General features: G+C 40.1%; 1 protein-coding gene across 2 annotated transcripts in view; it reads left to right on the top strand.

Annotated features, from left to right (window-relative positions):
• The window catches only part of LOC149257058 (Amino acid dehydrogenase family protein), a 312811-nt gene that overhangs the window by 24311 nt on the left and 265580 nt on the right, over window positions 1–22920 (top strand). For both annotated transcript variants that reach the window (XR_016256678.1, XM_089413564.1), the window contains exons 2-3: window positions 15810–15939; window positions 16121–16322. Coding sequence is in view for 1 of the 2 variants with exons in the window: in XM_089413564.1 (XP_089269690.1) it covers window positions 15810–15939; window positions 16121–16322 (332 nt within the window). In the remaining variant the exon portion in view is untranslated. The remainder of the gene's footprint in view (window positions 1–15809; window positions 15940–16120; window positions 16323–22920) is intronic.

The raw sequence follows: 22920 nt of genomic DNA, 5'->3' as shown, positions 1-22920 counted from the left end.
AAATAACTGTAAACTGCAAATAAACACTGTATACCTCCACATCTTAAAAATGACGCAGCTAGGGCTACCGGAAACCTTTTCGCGTGAAACGAAAGGGGTTCCTCACTGGAACAGATGCTCCCAACACAACAGAGCAGTCCTCTCGGCCTGAAAGCAGTCAGAAACAGTAGATCTAGGAAACGACAGTCGGATGCAGTTCTACCGGCTTCAGATTTGGATCACCAACGGACGCGGCCCTCAAATAGCTCTGATACCATGTAGGAATTTACAGGGTAAGTTCCTTAGACAGAACACCAAAGGACACCGCTAACAAACAGATCACAGATCAATACACCAGTATTTTGACGTGGTTAAAACCCTCAAAGAGGGAAACAGTCCACGGCTTGAGCCAACGCGGCCACTTCAGGCAATTTATTTATAAAAGAATGAAAATTTACATATGCTTCTCTCATAGACGGATTACCCTACAAATGACCCTCCATGCGCTTTAAATAGAAATCATGGACCAATCGGGTGTTAAGCCACGGATCAAGTGTCGGTAATACCGAGGAGAGAATGAACCGTCGGATCACTACATATCGTGATCGTCGGATTGTAAGTTACAAAATGTACATAGTAAAGAAACACACTTTACCTAACTCTATACTAGACCAAGTTGTACTTAACTATTTCCTATGTGTCGGAATATCCTAACAGTTTTCCCCAAGAGTTGTAGGGGGTTTTTCCAGGGTCACATTGACAAAAAATCACTATGTTTAAATGTTTTAAATCGCTGTTTGTACCTGCCAATTTTTATTTCTGCATTTTCCAGCATTCTGTAAAATTTCCAGAATTTGTGTTTTCAGCAAATTTTTATTTTTTATTTTTTCAGTTGTTGAATGTATGGATATGGGAAAGGGCATTTAACAACATGGGAGAAATAAGGTGAAACTGAAAACCGGGGTGGGAAAACAATTTTTTTTTACATGGTATCGGAGCTTGAGTGTTGAAGTGTAGTTTGGGACAGCAAGGAAGAAAATTACAGCCTGCTGATTTTTCACTCAGAAGATTCCAGCAAGCTGATTTTTCACAAACAACAGTTTTTATCTTTACTACAACAGTGCTATTTTTCAGTTTGAGGACAGCAGAATGTCATTGGGATTGAGAGTGGAGGATAGGTTGGATGGGCATACAAATTACAGCGTTTGGAAGGAGAGAATGCAGAGTATCTTTGAGGAGGCAGAAGTCTGGGATATCATGGTGCATACCACACAGAACCCTGTTGTTGTGCCTACTGATGTTACTCAGTTGGCTTCTTATAATAAAAAGAACAACAAGGGTAAGAGACTGATTCTAGACGGAATCAAAGACCATTGCATTCCTCATGTAAGAGGAAAGAGCAATGCCCATGAGATGTGGACAACATTGTCCAATTTCTACCAGAGTACCAATGAGAACCGTAAAATGGTCCCGAAGGAGAAGCTGAAGAACATCAAGATGGGTAATGATAGTGCAGCTGGATATCTCACAAAGATTACTAATGTGAGAGATGAGTTGGCAGCAATTGGAGAGGTCATTCAACCCACTGAGTTGGTGCGGATTGCAGTGAATGGCCTCCCTCGTTCATGGATGAACTTTGCTGATGGGTTTTGTGCACGTGAGACCCTTCCCACATGGGAGAGGTTTTGGGATGATTGCATTCAGACAGAGATCAGGAAAGGTCAGCTTGGGGCAGCCAAGCCAATTGAGCAGGATGAGGATGCAGCACTGTCAGCAGGAGGCAAGAAAGGCAAAGGGAAGAAGCAGGCTTTCACAAGCAATGGTGGGGGCAAAAGCAAAGGTAAAGGTAAACAGGATAACACACAGAAGGACTATTCCAAGGTGAAGTGTTGGAATTGTCAAAAGATGGGACACTATGCAGTTGTATTTTCGGAGAAGAAGAAGAAGAAAGGGAAGAACCAAAACGTGGCAGCTTCAGCAGAGGTTGAGGACTTTGCAGTTCGTTTTGACCGAGAGTTTGGGTTCACTGCGTATGAGTCCTCTAGTGCAGGATCACCTGCCACACAGGTTCAGAGGGAGCATGCTTTTCCCTCGATTAGCGGAGCATCTTCAGGTATCTGGTATGTGGATAGTGGGGCTTCACGTCACATGACAGGAGTCCGTGAGTACTTCTCGGAGCTTTCAGAGAGTGGCACTGATATTGAGGTAGTACTCGGTGATGACAAAGTTGTCAGAGCAGTCGGGGTGGGGACACTGACATTTCAGAGGGAGTCCAAACCTCCCTTGAAGGTGTCAGATGTTCTTTATGTGCCAGAGATGAGGAAGAACGTCATATCCGTCTCAGCTTTGGAGGACAGAGGATATGAGGTACTGTTCAGGGGAGGACAGGTGTTGATGTATCCTAGGGGCACTCAGCTAGAGTGATAGGTGTACGCCATGCAAAGGTGTACAAGTTTGCATTCCAGTCCCTTGTGGCATTGAGCAGTAGTACCGATAGCAGAGCTAGCAGTTCTGAGCTGTGTGAGATTTGGCACCGCAAGATGGACATATGTATCATGGAGCCTTGAGGACATTGCGGGAGATCACTACAGGTGTGCCAGATTTCAATACTGACCACTTTGATACTTGCAGAGGATGTGCGATGGGCAAGTTTGCCAAATCCCCTTTTCCCAGCAGTGACAGCAGAGCGACTGGGATACTTGGTTTGATTCATTCCGATGTGAGCGGTTCGATGTCTCATGTTTCCTTGAGTGGATATGAGTACTATGTTTTATTCATTGATGATCACTCCAGGAGGACCTGGATTTATTTCTTGAAGACCAAGAGTGAGGTCTTCAAGCGGTTTCAGGAGTTTAGAGCTCTTGTGGAGACACAAACAGGTCGGAAGATCAAGTCCCTGAGGTCGGACAATGGGGGAGAGTACACCCTTGGAGAGTTTGTTGACTATTGTGCGGAGGCAGGCATTAGGAGGGAGTTCACTGTTCCTTACAACCCCCAGCAGAACGGGGTTGCGGAGAGGAAGAACAGATCCATCGTAGGGGCTGCCAAAGCCATGTTACATGATCAGGGGTTGCCATTGTTCTTGTGAGCAGAGGTCTGCAACACAGCTGTTTACTTGCAGAACAGGAGTCCGCATCATGCCTTGGGGCACATGACTCCGGAGGAGGCTTTCTCTGGGAAGAAGCCTGATATTGGTCATCTTCATATCTTTGGATGCATCACATACTCCTACATACCCAAGGAGAAGAGGACCAAACTAGAGCCCACTGCAGAGAAGGGTATCTTTGTGGGCTACAGTGAGACCTCAAAGGCCTCTCGGATTTACATTCCTGCACAGAGGAGAGTTGTTGTTAGGCGGGATGTGAAGTTCGAGGAGGATAGGGCCATTAGGAGATCACGGGAGTTAGAGTATCTGGATCAGCTAGACCCTCAGCAGTAGTTGAGTCAGTCGCAGGGATCCAGTGGGCAGGGATCAGGAGGATGTGGAGGTACATCTATGAGGATGTCAGGTCCGTCAGTGAGCAGTGGCTCACTGAGAAAGAGGGGTGGTGCTCCGGGCAGCATGCAGAGCAGTTCACAGAGCAGTTCACTAGGGAGTCCATTGATGGACAGTTCACACGGTATCTCAGCTTCTACAGGTTCAGGTGCAGGCAGGAGGACAACAGACAGACAATTAGGAGTTTAGGCTCCTGATGATGATGGGGAGGAGGAGTTTCATTCTCCTATGGGAGAAGTGCACTTAGGGAAGAGGAAGCCCAAGTGGCTTCAGGACACCTTGAGAGATGCCACATCTGTTGCTGAGCCGAAGAGGCCGGTCAGAGAGAGTAGACCACCTGAGTGGTTTTGTAGTTATATGGCAATGGTTACCAACATCCTTGACTCTGAGCCTTCTAGCTATGAGGAGGCAGTTAGCCAGTAGGTCTGGAGAGAGGCCATGCAGGAGGAGTATTCTTCTATCATGAATAATGATGTTTGGGAGGTGGTGCTGAGACCTGAGGGCAAATCTGTGGTTACTTCCAGATGGCTTTATAAGGTAAAGCATGCTGCTGATGGCAGCATTGAGAAATTCAAAGCGAGGTTTGTAGCTAGAGGATTCTCCCAGGTAGAGGGAGTTGATTATGAGGAGACTTTCGCTCCTGTGGCTCGGTATACTTCGATCCGCTCCATTATATCGATAGCAGCAGAGATGGGTTGGAAGATCCACCAGATGGATGTGAAGACCGCATTTCTCAATGGCTTCATACAGGAGGAGGTGTACATTGAGCAGCCACAGGGCTTTGAGGTGCATGGGAAGAAGTCCCATGTGTGTAGACTAAAGAAGGCCCTTTATGGCCTGAAGCAAGCTCCCAGAGCTTGGTACTCCAGGATAGATACATACTTGCAGGGGATGGGTTTCACAAAGAGTGAGGCAGATCCGAACCTTTACTTTATTGTGATTGGTGAGAAGCCTCTCATTCTGGTGCTATATGTGGATGACTTGGTCATTACAGGTGCAGAGAGACTCATAGAGCACTGCAAGAGATCTCGCGGCGGAGTTTGAGATGAAGGACATTGGCTTGATGCATTACTTTTTGGGTTTGGAGGTGTGGTAGGAGGAGGGGCATTTCTTCTTGGGGCAGGGCAAGTATATTGTGGACATCCTTAGCAGATTCCACATGGAGGATTGTAGACCCATGTCGACACCGATGATCACCAACTGGAAAAAGCTTCATGCTTCGGATTTCGAGTTGGTGGATCCCACATTGTACAGGCAGCTGATTAGTTCCTTGATGTATTTGATCAACACTAGACCAGATATTTGTTTTGCAGTCAACACGATGAGTCAGTTTACGTGTGAGCCTAGGAAGGTTCACTGGGTGGCTGCAAAACACATTTTGCGATACTTGCAAGGGACAATGGATTATGGTCTGGACTACAGGTAGGGGGATGGAGTGAAATTGGCAGGTTACACTGATTCTGATTGGGCAGGTTGTGCTTCTGATAGGAAGAGCACTTCAGGGTGCTGTTTTGGGTTGGGTTCAGCAGTAGTGTCATGGTTCAGCTGGAAGCAACAGTCAGTAGCATTGAGTTCAGCGGAAGCAGAGTATATGGCAGCCAGTCTAGCTAGTTGTGAGGCCATCTGGCTTCGCAAGATGTTGTTTCGCTTATTTGGTCAGCCGTTGAGATCTTTAGTGATTTACTGTGATAATCAGAGTTGCATTAAACTCACGGAGAATCCAGTATTTCATGACAGGTCAACGCATATCGGGATCAAATATCATTTCATCAGAGACTGTGTTCAGGAAGGAGCCGTGAAGCTTGAGTATATTCCCACTGATGAGCAGGTTGCAGATATTCTTACCAAAGCCTTACCACGGGGCAAGCATGACTACTTCAGAGACAAGATGGGTGTGGTGAGGAACACCTTCCTCGGTAAGAGGGAGTGTTGAAATTTGGTACCAGAGGACAGGTGGTTCCCTAAGGGTTTGATCTTTGGCCTAGGGAAAAGTTTTTTCCTAAAGTGACTTTATAATTTTTATAAAGTCAAATCTAATTTAAAAGTGACTTTAAGTGATAAAGTTACTAAAGTCTAATTTTAAAGTGACTTTTATAAAGTCAATGAAAAATTAGAAAGGAAAAGTGACTTTGGAAATAAATGACTAAATGGGTCTTTATTAAAGTGGGGTGAATTAAAAAATAGAAAGTGAGATTTAAATGATCATTTAATCTCAGCCCTAGATCTCAATCTATTTCAGCCATTGGATTTAGGGATCACCCAAAAGTCACTTAGGGTTGGATTAAGGGAGGAAAAGGAGAAAAAGATCATTCATTCTTTCATGAGCAGATTGAGAGAGAGAGAGCAAGAGAGCAAGGGAGATTTTTGGACAGGAAGGAGAAGGAGGCAGCAACTTGGCACACATTCCAAGGCAACATTTCAGCAAATTCGTACCGCTGAATGAGCAAACAGTAAAAGGCAGATTTTTTGGGCATGATTTTCAAGGAGGCGATTTTCTGCACAAAAATCGAGGTTCGCTCGTACAGTCCGTACGGCCGTCCGTACAATCTGTACATCCATACTGTCAGTACATCCATATAGTCCATACATCCGTACAACAGTTTTCTAGCTTGACTGTGAGGCACGAAAATGAGATAAGTTGTAAAGTTTGCTTGCTGAAATTTTTGCTGAAGATTTTTCTCATTGTAAAAGGCATTTTTTCCAGAAATAAGAAAGAGCTCTCGAACTGGTTTTCCCCAAGAGTTGTAGGGGGTTTTTCCAGGGTCACATTGACAAAAAATCACTGTGTTTAAATGTTTTAAATGGCTGTTTGTACCCACTAATTTTTACTTCTGCATTTTCCAGCATTCTGTAAAATTTCCAGAATTTGTGTTTTCAGCAAATTTTTATATATATATATATATATATATATTTTATATTTTATATTTTTTTATTTTTATTTTTCCCAGTTGTTGAATGTATGGATACGGGAAAGGGCATTTAACAACATGGGAGAAATAAGGTGAAACTGAAAACCGGGGTGGGAAAACATAAATTTTTTACAGCATTATTCAGGATGCAAGACATATCCGTAACTTTGTGCAAAATCATACAAATGCCCTCACTATCTACAAGGAGTACAACAATCTATCATTGTTGAAGATTACTGATACACGGTTTGCATCTTCATTCATGATGTTGAAGAGGTTGAGGGGGGTCAAGACCGCTCTTGGGTCCATGGTTATTTCTGAGTTTTGGTCTTTTTGGAGAAAGATAGATCAGGTAGCCTCTAAAAGAGTGAAGGACACAGTGCTAGATGATGCTTGGTGGGAGAGGGTAGATCTAATTATTCGGATCATGGACCCTATCATTTCTTTGCTTCGAGTTGCAGATACAGACAAACCCATCCTAGGAGAGGTTTATGAGGGATGGTATTCCATGATTGAGTCTGTGAGGAGCATTATTCTACAAAGTGAGTGCCCCGAGTATGAGACATCAACCTCTGCCTTCTGTGATACCATACATGATATTCTTGTCAGCAGATGGGACAAGAATTGTACACCTTTACATTGTTTGGCTCACTCATTGAACCCCAAATACTATAGCCATGAGTGGCTGAATGGTGGACCTTCCCGCAGATTCCCTCCTCACATGGATGGTGAAATCTCACAGGGGAGGAAAGAGGCATTTAGGCGGATTTATCAGGATAGTGCATTGCTTGCTGAGGTGGAGGATGCCTTTGCAGAGTTTTCCACTGGCAGTGGTCGATTTGGAGGTTATGATGTGATTAGAGATAGGGGGGTTAAGAAGCCCTATTCTTGATGGGCAAATCATGGGGCAACAAGCCCTCCTCTTTAGCAGTTAGCCATGAGGCTCGTCTCTTAGGTGACCTCATCCTCTTGTTGCGAGAGGAATTGGAGCACATATGGGAATTTGCATAATGTGAAGAAGAGCAGGCTTGAGCAGTCCAGGGCAGAGACAATGGTGTATGTGCACACCAACCTTCGTCTTATTTACAGGCAGAGGGAAGAGTGGTTGAGGGGAAAGACAAAGATGTGGGATGTTTTTCCTGATGATATGGGTTTGGACACCACTGTTGAGTTGGCATTGACCAACATGGATCTCAGTGATCCAGTGCTAGACCCTGTAAGTTTTAATGACTTCGAGGGGTCAACCTCCATACCAGCAGATGCAGAGGCGACTTTGGATACAGGGGAGGAGGAGGATGCAGAGGAGAGCAGTGGGGACCATGATGATGGGGACAGTGATGCTGATTCTGATGCTGATTGATGCCTTGAGGCTTGTATACCTGTACACTGTAGTTGTTATATATTTTCTATTTCTATTTGCCATTGGCATTGCACCAACACTACCTATGTAACACATTTTGATTTGATGACTTAATGAGAAAACTACAGTTGTCAGTGTGTTTATCTTACTATCTTGTAGTTGTAAGTTGTCTTTCAGTTATGAATTATCAATCATGATTTAAATTTTTAATAGATTTATCATTTATGTGACCAGTACCACTGACATTTATTTGAATTTTGTATGTACTATGCATGCTAATAGCTATAGATGAAGATCTATGTTTGAAATCAATAAATTTGTATCATTAATTAAAATTTGTGTAAGAAATATGATAATATCTAATTTTTAATATATATATATTTTTAATAAAATAATATATAACGTGTCCTAACGTGTCCTGCTCCGGGGGGTCAGCGTGTCTGAATCCGACACCACGAATCTCGAATCCTACGTGTCCCGAATCCCCGTGTCAGGTGACTTAGCCTGTAACTAGTCAATTGCAGCCTGGTAATACTGTTTTCCCGAGCCTTCATTATAGTTAAAGATGTCTTCTCATAAAGGAAAGGGAAAAATGGTTGTCGAGAGCCTTGTTTTGCCTCCTGTCCATAATTTAGATGAATTCCCTTTGGTCAACACACAGTAGAAGATAGTAGAAACCCAATGTGAGTTCGATTTATATGAGCTTCATAACTGGGCAAATAAAAAATATTTAGACAATAGCGATGAATTGAGTATTTGGGAGTCATTCTTGCCTCAGTTTATTTTTCCCCAGACTCATGTTTTCCAGGAATTCGTTACATGGTGTCATCTTAGGTATCTCCCTAGCCAACAAGCTGTAATAGCCCAAAATAATGAAATTCTATTCTCAATAGCACCAGAAGCCATCTGCCGAGCTCTTCAGGTTAATCCCCAAGCTCCCTTACATCATTTTTCCACTGATTCACTCATGGAAATATACCAGAAACTCACCTTCTCTCAACGAGCCCACATCTTTGAGTCTTTTCTACCTGAGAATTTTGAATTGCCCAAACATAATCCCCCATATTCTGCTTCCATTTTCCCTGAAATGTCAAGGCAAGTTATTTCTATGGTTACTTGCCTATTAGGTTATCCTACAAATCAATGGGTAGATGAGGTAGTGTTAGGATTTTTGTCAGTATTTTCAATTGGTCAGAAGCCATCAGTTATTTTTAACTATAGTCAATACCTATCAAGTGTAATTCATGATCAATTTTTGAAATTTAAAGCTGAAGGTGCATTCAAACACTAGTCAGTCCTAGTATATTTGATGTTGTTCTATCAACCAGAGAGGTTTAAATTTCAATTGCAGAAGATGGATGAACAGGGAAGACCACTATTAGTTATTCACTGGACTTCCTTAGTCAGAAAGAACTCAGAAGAATATTCATTTAGCAATTTTGTAGATCAATTTTTGCATACATCCTTGTGTCTTCTTAGCAATGATATTATACCAAGGATTTCACCAGAAATCAAAAGAGTTTTGCATCTCACAAATCAAGCTAAGGTTGGACACTGGTATCTTTACTAGAATTATAAAAAAATTCGAATTTATGGATGTGAACTTCCCTTTGTATAGATTGCCAGTTTTTGTACCAGTAAGAATTTTTTCCTTGGAGTATATCAGGCAGATGTTAAACATGGATGACCTGCATTTTGTCTCAAGAAAGAAAAAAGCACAGTTTAAACTGAAGGCACATATTGGTCCTTACATTAGATATCATTTTTGGGATTCAACTGCGTTAAGTAAGTCATTCACGTATGACCATTTCCATGAGAGGTAGTCGTAAGTGACTAATTTATCATGATTTGAATAGTTCACTTAGCACTCATTGCATTGGGTGATGCTCACAGGGGTGAAGAAGTGGGATTGCAACTGGTGAAATAAATCACGTAGCGTCAATCATCACTTCCGGGGCTTGCACTCAGTAACTAGGACTTCCCGGGAGGTCACCCATCCCAGATCGCCTCTGGCTCAAGCTCGCTTAACTGTGGAGTTTTTCTCACAATCAAGCCCACTTAGATTGCTACCTCGTTTGCAAAACCTTAGCAAGTATTGTGCCTCATGAACCATTCAAGTAGAGATCCCTTCACTCTTTTTGAATTTAAGTATAGGGGGTTTACGTAGTACATTATATTAGATATCATTTTTGGGATTCGACTGCGTTAAGTAAGTCATTCACGTATGACCATTTCCATGAGAGGTAGTCGTAAGTGACTAATTTCTCATGATTTGAATAGTTTGCTTAGCACTCATTGCATCGAGTGATGCTCACAGGGGTGAAGAAGTGGGATTGAAACTGGTGAAATAAATCACATAGCGTCGTCAATCATCAATTTTGGGGCTTGCACCCAATAACCAGAACTTACCGGGAGGTCACCCATCCCAGATCGCCTCTGGCTCAAGCGCGCTTAACTGTGGAGTTTTTCCCCACAATCAAAGCCCACTTAGCTTGCTACCCCATTTGCAAAACCTTAGCAAGTATTGTGCCTCATGAACCATTCAAGTAGAGATCCCTTCACTCTTTTTGAATTTAAGTATAGGGGGTTTACGTAGTGCATTATATTAGATATCATTTTTGGGATTCAACTGCGTTAAGTAAGTTATTCACGTGTGACCATTTCCATGAGAGGTAGTCGTAAGTGACTAATTTCTCATGATTTGAATAGTTCACTTAGCACTCATTGCATCGGTGATGGTCCTTACATTGTCAACACCACAACAACAATAAAGGAAGCATATGAAAAATACTAAAGAAGATGAATTTCACACTGAGTTTTACATGGTCTTATGATCCATTAGGAATAATTTCAAAACTGAGAGTTGAGCAGAAGACCACACCATATGCACATATACCTAGACCAGAGATAGAGCAGTTTGCTAATTAGGAGTGGACAAAGAATACACTACAAGAGGCTGAAGAGCAAATTGTCAGTCAAACATCTCTACAAATTCCTGTTTCAAAGGACAAAGAAGTCAAGAAATCAAGGGAAAGTATGTCTCCTACAAATTCAGGGTTCCAAGCTGCAGACTTTTCGGTTTTCAAGGGGAGAAAGAAGGATCCAAATACAAATACTAAGACTAATACTAAAAGTGATACACAGGTAATAATTATTCAAGAGGAATCTTCAGAAGAAAAGGGCTCATAGGAGCAAACCACAGTGGTTTTAACAAGTGTTCCCACCACTTCATTCCCATATGTTGAGGAGATAACAGATTCACCTATGTCTTCTACATATCAGATTGCAACACAACAGAACCTTTTTGCTAGATAAAGGGAGATCAAGAAGAAGAATAAAGCATTGAGGGCCACTACATATACAGAATTTTCGAAGCAAACTTCTACAACTCAGCACAAGTTATTGTCTGCACTTGACACAAAAAAGGGACAGTTCCAATTAGCATTCTTGGAACCTACAGTTCCAATCCCTAAAGGTGCAGAAGACTACAAGGCCTCAGTCTTTTCTTTTGATACCAAGAAAATTCATGCAATCGACCAGATTGATTTGCACAAACAGGTCGGTGAAATGATCTACTCTACTTTAACAAGTTCAGCCATGACAACCTCCAAGCTGCAGGCTTCTCTAAACAACATGCATTCACAACTGAAGATAGAGCGAATGTCACCCCTAGCCAAAGACACTAGAACCAAAGCTCTTGAGGATTTAGTAAGTAAACTAGGATATGATCCTAGTGATATCAAAGCAGCCGAGGAGATGATCAAAAATAAAAATGCAGATATTCAAGCTCTAAGAAAGCAACTCAAGCTCCCAACTACAGAGCATCCACAGACCAAAGAAATAACTCAGCTGGAGATAAAGAAGGAGAATTTGTTCAGATTGATAGTTGAACAAAACTTTCAAATTCAGAAGATGGAGACAGACATGGAAGCACTTCTAAAGGAAAATGAAATGTTGGCAGCTACAGGTACACCAGCACAACAAAGAACAACAACAACTTCAACAGAAAGGGCAGAAACATCTACTGCAGATTCTTCTGAAAAATTAGTCAAAGCTTTGGGAGATTTATCATTGACTAACCAAGAGAATGAGAGATTGTTAGCATCATTGAGAAAAATGGAGGAGAATAAAATCAAGGCTGACAATGCATATTTAGCAGAGGTGCAAAAGAATTTCAAGTTGAATCAATAGATTGCAAAATATGAGAATCAGTCTTTGACAACTCAGATGTTAGCAGAGGCCAAAAAAAGTATATGGCATAACATTAATGCCAATATTATAGAGTTGTGGCCATCATTTCAGATTATTTTTGAGCAGGAAGAACTAGTACAAAGGGTCAAAGCAGCAGTTGAACAAACTAAAGCTGAAATTGAGCACAGACCAGCAAAAGCACACAGAATTATCAAGATGCTAAACTCCAAAACTAGAGATGAGCTTGAAGAACTCCAGATTCAAGACATAACACGAACATTCATGGAAGTAAAGAGAGTTCTGACAAAGAAGAACCTCATGATATAGCTAGAAAATAAATGCAAGGAGTTAGAACTACAGGTGAAAAGATTTAACAGAAAGTTTAATTTATTGCAGGAGAGGGGGCTTCTAGCTTTGAAAGCCTCTAATGGCAAATTGACTCCATTAGAGAACTATCAAGACTAGTTGTGCAACATAGCTGTAGATATTTCTAAATTCGCCAAAGTTAGATGGACAATACCTGGAGAAGCTTTTCTGGAAGGCTTTACAATATGACCTCTACATTGAGCATGAAGTCGACCATCTGTTTCTCAACAAGCCAACTTTTCAAACATACACAGAGGTAGATGAAAGATTTCGAAGCATGGTGAATTTCTCTATACCTAGTGAAGAACGATGGGATAAACTTTTGGAGCTTGTTGAAGCGAACAAAGTTCCTTCTAAAGATTAATTACTCCAAAAGACTTGGAATGTCAAGATATCCATTTAGGATATAAATATTATATTAAATAAAATGAATAAGAATGAATGATTTACAAATGAGAACGAGAGGCTTGCTTATATACCAAGCAAGTGTCTCTTCATGAAGAGTCATGTCTCATTTAGACATGCCTCTTCAACCTAGTTACTAATTAACTAATAATTATTTATGCTTATTATCATTTATATTATTTTACATTATTTATATATATTTTATTCGTTACATTGCCTCTTTCCTCAAAAAGCTCTGTCCTCAAAGCTTGTTGATGAAAAAGGTTTGATCTCTTTTTCGGCTTCGAATGACTTCCTTTCTCGGAACAATCATCTTCGTTGATACAAGCTGATATGATCTTCTAAGTGACAAACAAAATTGTGGCACTGAGAAGGGATCACACCATCCCAGATTAATCTTTTGTGTAGTATTCTGATCACTGGAATTTTGTAATGAGTTGTCAACATAAAACGAGATTGATTTTACGTCATTATTCTCTAAAACATCAATTTGTTGTTTCTGGTCTGAATAGTTCCGATACGTAGCATGGTTGATTTGTCTATTATCATGATTCGGATGTCGATATGGGACTTTACTTTCCCCTATTAGGTGTGTGTAAATTTTTTGATTTATTTCAGGGGTGATGTTGTTGAGTTCATTACCAAACCTTCACTTGGGGTGTTTATCGTCTGAACTGCAGCATCCAAGCGTGTCTTTTCTTCCACTGACTTGTCTTTTTCTTGAATTGTGATATTAACTGGATCAATATTTGTTGTTTTGTCATCAACTTGAATTGTTGCGACTGTAGATTTCGACACTTCTTTTTGAGTGAATTGTTCTAACTTATCTTTTAATGCTTTCTTATCATCCTTAAGCTTCTTAATTTGAGTGAGACTTTGATTATGGTTTTTCAGTCGTAAAAGTTCTTTGATTTCTGATTTATCGACTTTATTTTCAGTGTTTTGAATTTTAATCATTTCATCATTTAGATCTCTCATTTGTTCTAATAAATTTTTATTAATGTTCTTTAAATGCTAAGTTTCTTCTTTTATTTATTTATTTACTTATATATATATTTTTTTGGTTTTTTGGTTTTTTGTTTTTGTTTGTTATGGCCAAAGGCCTAGAAAAACAGAGAAAATGAGAAACTCCCAAATTCTGAGCAAAATGCTTCAATTCTAAGGCAACAAGGTTGACAAATTTCGATAGCCAAAGACCTGGATCGGAGAACGAGCTCTGTGCACCGGTTAAGCAACCTAGAAGACCGAACTGCTCTAATACCAAATGAAGCGAACAAAGTTCCTTCTAAAGATTAATTACTCCAAAAGACTTGGAATGTCAAAATATCAATTTAGGAGATAAATATTATATTAAATAAAATGAATAAGAATGAATGATTTACAAATGAGAACGAGAGGCTTGCTTATATACCAAGCAAGTGTCTCTTCATGAAGAGTCATGTCTCATTTAGACATGCCCTTTCAACCTAATCACTAATTAACTAATAATTATTTATGCTTATTATCATTTATATTATTTTACATTATTTATATATATTTTATTCGTTACACTTGTTGAGTAAATTCAAACAAAAATCCTATAGATTGGGAGCAGTCAAACAGAAGAAACAGGAATATAGCTATAGTCAACAACAACACTCCTCAAAGTGTGAACAAAACATCCAAATTAGCTCAACATTGCTATTATTTTGTTCTATTTTTGAAATATCTATATCTTCTAATAGATATTATTGTAAATAATTTTATTTTGAAGTCCGAATTGAGTTCAAGACAGACTCTATAAGTATTTTGTAAAAAGATTTAGAAAGGGTTGGATTATGTAAAAGAGAAGATCTTTCTTTGATTGTAAGTAGTGAAATTTATTTTGAAGTAATCAATTCAGAAATACAGAGGTAGTATTGTTTCAGGATTCTTGTGTCAAATAAATGGTGATGTTTTCCTCTTTGTTAATGTGTTTTTCCTTCTAAGTTTTCACATGGATGTTCTTTCCTGGTTGTTGCAAGAAGATTAAGAGCTGAATTTACTTACAATACTTTGCTCTGGCTTGTTAAACAATCTTAATGTTTTCCTTTTGAGATTAAATATAAAATTCATTTAAGTATGCTTTATATTTAATTGAATCTTACTTCATATTCATCTTATTCATACCACACATAATTCACGAGATCCAGGAGTTTGCCTACCTCGCCCTGTTTCAACTACTCTGTTTATTTGTGATTGATTACTGAAGTTTTTTTACAACTCCATGCCCAATGGACTTTTCTTTCATTTTACAACCAAAACTTTAAAAAACCTATCTTAACCTTTCATACCTAGCCTAAGGTCTAAACATTAAGATTAAAATCATACAGAGAGAGGCCTCTTTGAAGCTGGAAGGGCTAGATCCCAGTTTTAAAAGTGGTTTGTGGTTACTTCTGCAGTTTCCTTTTCAGCCTAGGAAAACTACAGAGTGCTAACACACCCCGCTCTCAGTTTTTCCAACAAAGGTCAGATTTACATGGTGTCGTACGATACCAAAAAAAAAAGTCAGAGAGGAAGCACAATTTACATGTGCTTCAGAGGAAATTATGTCATAATAAACACTGGAAAGACATTATTGGCACACATTATCCTATTATATATTGAATTATTATGGAAGTATAATATATTCCATCATTTGTACTATGAATATTGAATAGAGGGTTCTGTTTACTGCTGACTTTTAGTTCTCGTCCACTTATTCTATGAGAGGGGTGTATTCTCTTTGCAGAATCTCTTTCTTGGAGCAGGTAAGCAGGTCTAGTAGGCTGGTAGATTATCTTGGAATAGATAGTGGTAAAATAATTGTCTTTCATTGGTCTTTGTCTTTCCTACCTGTTTTATCAATCGCATTCAAAATATAAGCATTCATTTGTGTTTTTTGATAGTGTATGAAACTTGAGTAAGAAAATAGTGAAACCATAAAGACCTACAATTCCAAACTTATATGGATGAATTTAAAGGGTTTGATGTTATATGGATGACGTTAAGGGATTAGCAGGATATATATGTATCATTTTGTACTATATTTTTGATTCTAAACAGAGAGCTGATACTTGTGGGTTTGACTGTTGTCTGATTAAAGCACTTTTGTGCAAAAGCGCTGAATCCATTGTGGAGGCCGTGATTAGGAAGGACCCTCATGAAGTGGAGTTTATTCAAGCAGTACAAGAAATAGTACATTCGTTAGAGCCTGTCCTCTCCAAGAGCCCACAGTAAGCTCTCTCCATTCTCTTAATGAATTCTATAGTTGGTTCAAAATATTTTTTGTAGAATGAATTTTCACTAATAGAGAACACGAATTTGTATTGAAAGAGAAAGGAATATGATAGGAAAACAAAACAATATATGCTAAGGAGAACACAACAGGTTATGTTAATGGTGCTGTAATGACAGGTTTGTTCATATATTGGAGCGCTTGCTAGAGCCAGAACGGGTGATTATTTTCAGAGTTCCATGGGTTGATGACAAAGGAGAGACCCATATTAATCGAGGTTTCCGTGTACAGTTCAGCCAAGCTCTGGGTCCTTGCAGGGGTGGGCTTCGTTACCACCCCTCCACCAATCTTAGTATTACCAAATTTCTAGGTTTGGAGCAGGTAATAAATAAGATTCCCTCACCAGATGCCTTGAATTTCTCCAATGAATCTCTCAAGCCAAATGATACACTGTATTAACGAGTATTTACTCATTTTTAGGGGACTCTCTGTTTATAACTTTTATTTACCTAGGTAATCTTTATTTCAAAATAAGTTTCAGTTGCTTTTTTTGTAGATAATTTTGCCTGTGGTGCTGCTCTCCGGAGAGATGATTAAGAAAGATACAAAATGAAATATTAAATTTATAACTACACGATCTTATTGTCTTGAAAGCAGTTTTAATTTTCAACAGAATCACTATCTATTCCTCTGCTTATTTTAGAATATAAATACTTGAAAAATCACAATAGTGTGGGTTCTGTTTCAGAAAATTGATATTGTGTTATTCATAGAACGTTGCTAAACAAAATTGTTCTTTGGAAACGGAATCCTTCTGTAGTCATCTTTATATTTATTTCTTAGCATGTATTTAAGATGAACAGAGCCAGTTTAGAAAAGGAAGATACATTTTAAAATCAGGGTTTCTATTTGAAGGGGAGTGCGGTAGAAGTACCCTGCAAAACATATTACTGGTAAAAACTGACTTTGCCCATGACAAAGTAAAATTTGATTTCATTCTAGCAGCAGATTCAGAGGCTCTGGATTTTGGTTCTCTCTTTCTGACCAATTTGAGTGGTTAACCCTGAATGATATGGAATATAATTCTGACTGTTGACATCTATTAGATTCTCCTTTAGCTACCAAGCCTGATCACTCAGTATGTGACTGGTATGTTACTTACAACTGATCATTCGGTTACATCATTGGTTGTCAAGTTTGTTTGAGGATTGTGTAAAGTTCAGATTTTGTGATTGCACATTGTTACCCGCCACTAGTGGGTGACACACATAGGAAAATTGTTTTTCCTAGATTTGTCTTCAGCGGGCAGCCAGCAGCCCCTTGCAGTAACCAGATAGCTCGATGTGTCACCATTCTCTGCCACCTGAGCTGGTCATTATGTGCCCTCGCCCGTCTGTTACAATTGTATGGCTTGGTGCGAAATATTAGGGAGGAGGAATTTTTGGATTCCGTCTGGACGTGACTCTTCCTTAGTGTCTCCTCTAGGTGTCCACAAGTTTTTAACGAATTCCGACGGTGAAATTTCAATTAAATCGATACCCTAGCTATCACACCAAGTGGGAACCATAGAGCTTATTCTTCAACTTAGGGATTCCTTGAAGGTTTGTACTTTAGTAGCATATCATTCAAAACCTTTTCTCCTGACTATCTTGACCTTAGATGAACTCTTACCTTGTCAAATATCTCAATCCTAGGTCTCGTATGGTCTTTCTCTCAAGGGGTTTTACGTGGAAAGTCATCCTAGCTTCTCTCAGAGTTCACATTTTAATTGAATCTTTCCATTGAATGAGCCATCCTTGCCTCACTTTGAACCCTAGTATAGACATTAATCACAAGTGAGGGATACTGAGACTCCTCCTGTCGGTGAAAATCCAAGAAGAGAAGGGGACATAAGTTGTGGTGACAGTGGGCCTTTGTCCCAAATTGTTGTTGTGCCCTCTAGCTTTAGCCTATATACTAAGCCTGCTAGTTTGTGCAGCAATAGGAACCAAAGCTCAAGCCACTAGTCATGCTTAATCAATCTTTGATTGGTCCAACATCGTCCATGGAAATGTGAAGACGACTGGGTATTTAGTCAAATCTAACCGCTATTATAACTTATAACTTTTCTAGCAAAAGAGATGAGAAAAGATTGATACTTATCCAAGTTTTCACTGAAAGAATGCTCAGTGCACCAGAATCACACTTTGGAAGATGGTAGAAATGATTGGTACCCATACTATTTTTCCTTTAAAAGCTTGTTGTTCAAAAAAATATATCTTCAACCTCATTAATGTATTCAAACCAGTGTCTTGTAGATGAGAAACAACTGCAGTTAGGGTTTGGTAGGGCTATATAGAGAAGGAAAAACAAGATGAAGGTTTCACCACCTTCCCCTTTCTATAAAGGCGTTTTTATGAGGATGTGCCCCCCTATGGGGATGTCCCAAAGAATCCCCAAGAACTGGGAGCATCCCATTTTTGTTGAGGATATCCCTAGTGAAGTCCCCAAGTATTAAGGATATACAAAGGATAACATATTGTTTGCTTGTTGTTTGGAGAATGTTTGACCCTTGTTGTGAGCAATGTTTTAAGACTCCGACTCCGACTCCGACTCGGCCGAGGATCGACTCCGACTCCGACTCCGAAACGGTAATGACTCAGCCGGCTCGATTTCAATGACTCGGTCATTGTAAAAAATACATTAAATATTTATTTTTTTATTATAAAAAAACATAATTTTAAATATTTTAAACATAATTTTAAAGATTTTCATTCATGTTTCCAACACACAGCATTATAATATAGATGGAAGACAACGTATGATCAAAGTAGGCTCATGAACCAATCCATTATATCAAAATGGTACCCAATGGCAATACATAGTCAACTGTCATACATGATCAAAGACTCAAAACAAAATACAAATAACCAAGGAGGCTAGAAATGGCCTCTACAACAAAAGTAAACTGTGATGGTGACCAGACTCCAATACTAGTACTACTGGCTAGTAGCTACTGCCAGAGGAGCCAAGATCATCTTGACCAATCTCTGGATCATCATCATCAGAGTCAGACAAGGGGCCCCATGGCTCCTCCTCATCATCATCGTCTCCAACTGCAACTGTAGAAGTGGTGCCAGTACCACTAACAGGCTGTGCAGCAGATGCAAGCTGAGATAGAGTAGATATGCGGCTGCGCTTCTGTCGTGGCTGAGCAGAGGAAGCACCTACAACTGGAGTCCTACTCCTTGCTGGCTGTGAGACTAAGGCTGGTGGATTGGGATCTGCATTCAACTGAACAGGCTGAAGTGGATGTTCAACTTCAAGTTCATCAAGATCCTCATCAGGATCAAACTCTGGTGGACGACTCTCCACTACCCAATCTGATGTTGGTCAATGTCTTCCAACACAATGGGATCTGAATCAGGTCTTTTGTTCAGCAATTGGTTTCGTCTGAGCCGAAGGTTGTATTGGACAAAAACTAGATCATTCAATCGTTTTTGATCCAAACGGTTTCTCTTCTTTGTGTGAATCCTCTCAAAGACAGACCAATTGCGCTCACACCCAGATGCACTGCAAGTTTGACTCAAAATACGAATTGCAAGCCTTTGCAATTGAGGGCACTGGCCACCAAAGGCCTCCCACCATTGTGCTGCAAAAAACATAGGAGTGTAATGAATTATGAGTTAGATGAAGGCTGAAGCTCAACAAAATTACAAATTATATCTAACTTTCAAATTATAAATGATTTAACAAACTTTAATAAAAAAAAGTAAAACTGTAAAACCATTAAGAAATTGAAAATTGAAATTTTTGTTTACCTGGCTCATCTGCTTCTCTTGCAATCTTTGCTAGGTTCTTCCCAAAGGTACCTGTTGCATTGCTGAAGGATGTGACCTGTTGATGTATCTCCAGCTGATCAGACTCCGATGGGATCATGCGTTCAATGCAATCAACCAGTCCATCTCTGATCTCCCCCCTCAAAGCTCCTGACTCCTTAGCTTTATAATGATACCGTGGGTTCAAAAAATACCCAGCTGCATGTATAGGGCGATGGAGTTGATTGTTCCATCTTTCATCAATGATTGCCCAAATGGGCCCATACTTTGCCACTCTATCCTTGTATGCTGTCTTTATTTGCTCCTTTGCTTGATCCATAGCCTCATAAATGAAGCCCATAGCCAACCTTTCCCCATCCACCAACCGCAACACCTTAACTAGTGGCTCAGCAAGCTTCACAATCTCTGCTGCCTTTCTCCAAAAAGTTTCTTCATGGACTTTCCTTTTCAATTCTTTGCCTTCTGGTTTGTTAGACCAATTGCTTTGATTCCATTCATCACTGGAAAACATCTTTTGCAAGTTTCTATGTTGGGAAAGCATAGATTGCAATGTCAAAAAATGTGTAGCAAATCTAGTGATGGCAGGCCTAATAATATCCTTGCCTCCAGTGTGTTTCCTCATGAGACTCAAAACCAGTGTATGATTGTAGATAAATTTTGTTATGCTTTTGGCATTATCTACAGTGTTTCCCGACCCAATCTAATTTTCCAATATCCTCAAGCATGAGGTCTATGCAATGTGCAGCGCATGGGGTCCAAAAGATGGTCTTGTGTTTTTCCTCTAACAGTTTACTAGCAAGAACATAGTTAGAGGCATTGTCTGTGATGATTTGAACAACATTAGCCACCCCCACCTCCTCAATAACCTCATCCAATAGCTGAAACAACAAGTGGCCATCTTTTACCTTATCAGATGCATCAACTGATTTTAAAAACATGGTTCCCTGTGGGCAGAAGACAAGAAAGTTTATGATGGTACGGTTTCTTTGATCAGTCCATCCATCTGACATGATGGTACACCCTGTTCTTGCCCATGAGTCCCTAAACTCTTTCAAATACTCATTAATGGATTGAATTTCTTTCTGCAAACGAAACCCCCTTAGCTCTTGCATAGTAGGGCCTTTGAAGCCTTTTCCAGTAGCATGTATGGCATCAAACATAGGCTCATAATATGGTGAACGAGCAGCATTAAAGGGGATATCAACATCATACCACCATCTAGCGATGTAGTCACAAGCAGTCTCCCTCACTTCTTTCTTCCAATGGTCATCTAAAGTGGGCTGAATTTGACCTTTACTAACTTCAGGACCATGTGCATCTGATGGAGAGGAGGGAGTGAAATAACTTTTGATAGTCACATCACCTTTTGTCAAATTCATTCTACCCTTTCCCTTATCTTGAACAGAACCAAAAGAGGGAGGAACATAATGGAAAGGGTTGGATGCCTCAGTTTGAGGGATAGAGGAAGAACCCTCAAAATCATAGTGGGGGTTGGTAGCCATCATTTTTTGTATCTCCCTCTTCCTCCCAATTTCAGCCTGTATCTCTTTTTTCCTAGCCTTATATGCTTTAAATTTCTCAAAGCTGGCCAACAAATTCTTTCTAATCTCCCCAATTTCATCAGAGGTACATGCGGTAATTTGGCCTCTAATCCCTGCCAAGTGTTGTTTCAGCCTATTAATGCCCCCGGGACCTTCCTTAATTTTCCTATGGCAAAATTTGCAATGCATCTGACTATCAACCATTTCAACATATGCCCAAGCAGGATCTTTTGCTCTAGGTGCCATTTTTTGACTAGGAAAACAATCTGAAAATGAAAAAAAATAAAATTGATTCAATGTTCATTTATTTGACAAAAAACACTCTCTAAGCTTTCTTGATATGCACCTAAAATTTACTAAGCAAAAACAGATTTATAGAGGTGGAAAAAAATACCTCCGGGCACAAACTGCCTCCTCAAGCTTGCTCCAAGAATCAGCGCCTCAATGCTGCTCCAAATGGCTGCCCAAGAAGCTCCTCACTCCAGCTACAATGCTCCTCCAAGACTCCTCACTGCTGCTCCAAAACAAGCTCAAGAACTGCTCACTAATTCTCAAAGAAGACTCTCACTCAAATGCATAAGACTGTTGTGAGTGAATGAGAGCATTTGGCTGTCTTAAATAGGGTTTGGGAGGGGGAAATGGACCCCAAAAGCATTTAACAAATTACTATTACCCTTTAGAATCCATAAACTGCATTTAACTTTGTAAAAAATTACAAAAAAAGTGAATTTTTTTAACTGTTACGCTGCCCAGCCGTCCCTACATTGACTCGGCCGAGTCATAACGGACCCGGCCGGGTTGACCGAGTCACATATGACTCGGTCAACCGAACCGGGTAGCTCACCGTTTCATTGCCCAGGCCATCGACTCGGTTCGACTCGGCCGAGTCGGAGTCGATTCGGCCGTTTTGTAAAACAATGGTTGTGAGAGGGACATGTTACCCACCACAAGTGGGTGACCGTATAGGAGAAATTTTCTGTTAGATTTGTCTTCAGCCAGTAGCTGATAGCCCCTGACAACCACCATTGTAGTCAATGTTTTGTTAGTTGATCTCCACTCCTTGAGCCAGTCATATGTCCCCTCACCCATCTGCAGAGATTTTATGTTTGAAGGTGGGCCATTAAATCCTAAAGGTATGTCTTGCATTATGCAATAAAGTGTTTATGCTTGTTTTTCTTGGGCACACTTGGGTATGGATTATTGGGTGACTTGGAAGGAGGAAGGGTTTCGATTGTAGTCTTGTTCCCTCACCTTGAAAGGGTGGTTAATCCTCAAACCTAGTCCCGTGGGATCTCCCCTACTGGCTTATAGCTTTAGGATGGGCACTACTTGGGAATCCTGAATTTTGGTAGTGCAGTCCGGTTTTCCTGTTCCACATTTTTCACTTACCTCTGCATATTATATGCCATATTTCATCATTTTTACCCTCTGGGTCCACAAGGATCTGGTATTCCCCTCCCCTTGTCCACATGTCTGGGTTGTGCTTGGAACGATGCTCCGGAGGTTGATGCAGCTTAAGAAAAAAAATAAAAGCATATCATGGCCACATACAAAATGAAATAATACCACAAAATGCAAAAGATGGCCAAGACAATAAAATTTAGCATGTGGGCAAAAACC

Source organism: Pinus tabuliformis, chromosome 6 (genome assembly GCF_031772625.1).
Source record: "Pinus tabuliformis cultivar Carrire ecotype Pingquan chromosome 6, CPIR1, whole genome shotgun sequence".
Lineage (NCBI taxonomy): Eukaryota > Viridiplantae > Streptophyta > Pinopsida > Pinales > Pinaceae > Pinus > Pinus tabuliformis.
The sequence above is the reverse complement of the archived record's forward strand: the minus strand, read 5'-3'. Positions and strand labels throughout refer to the sequence as shown.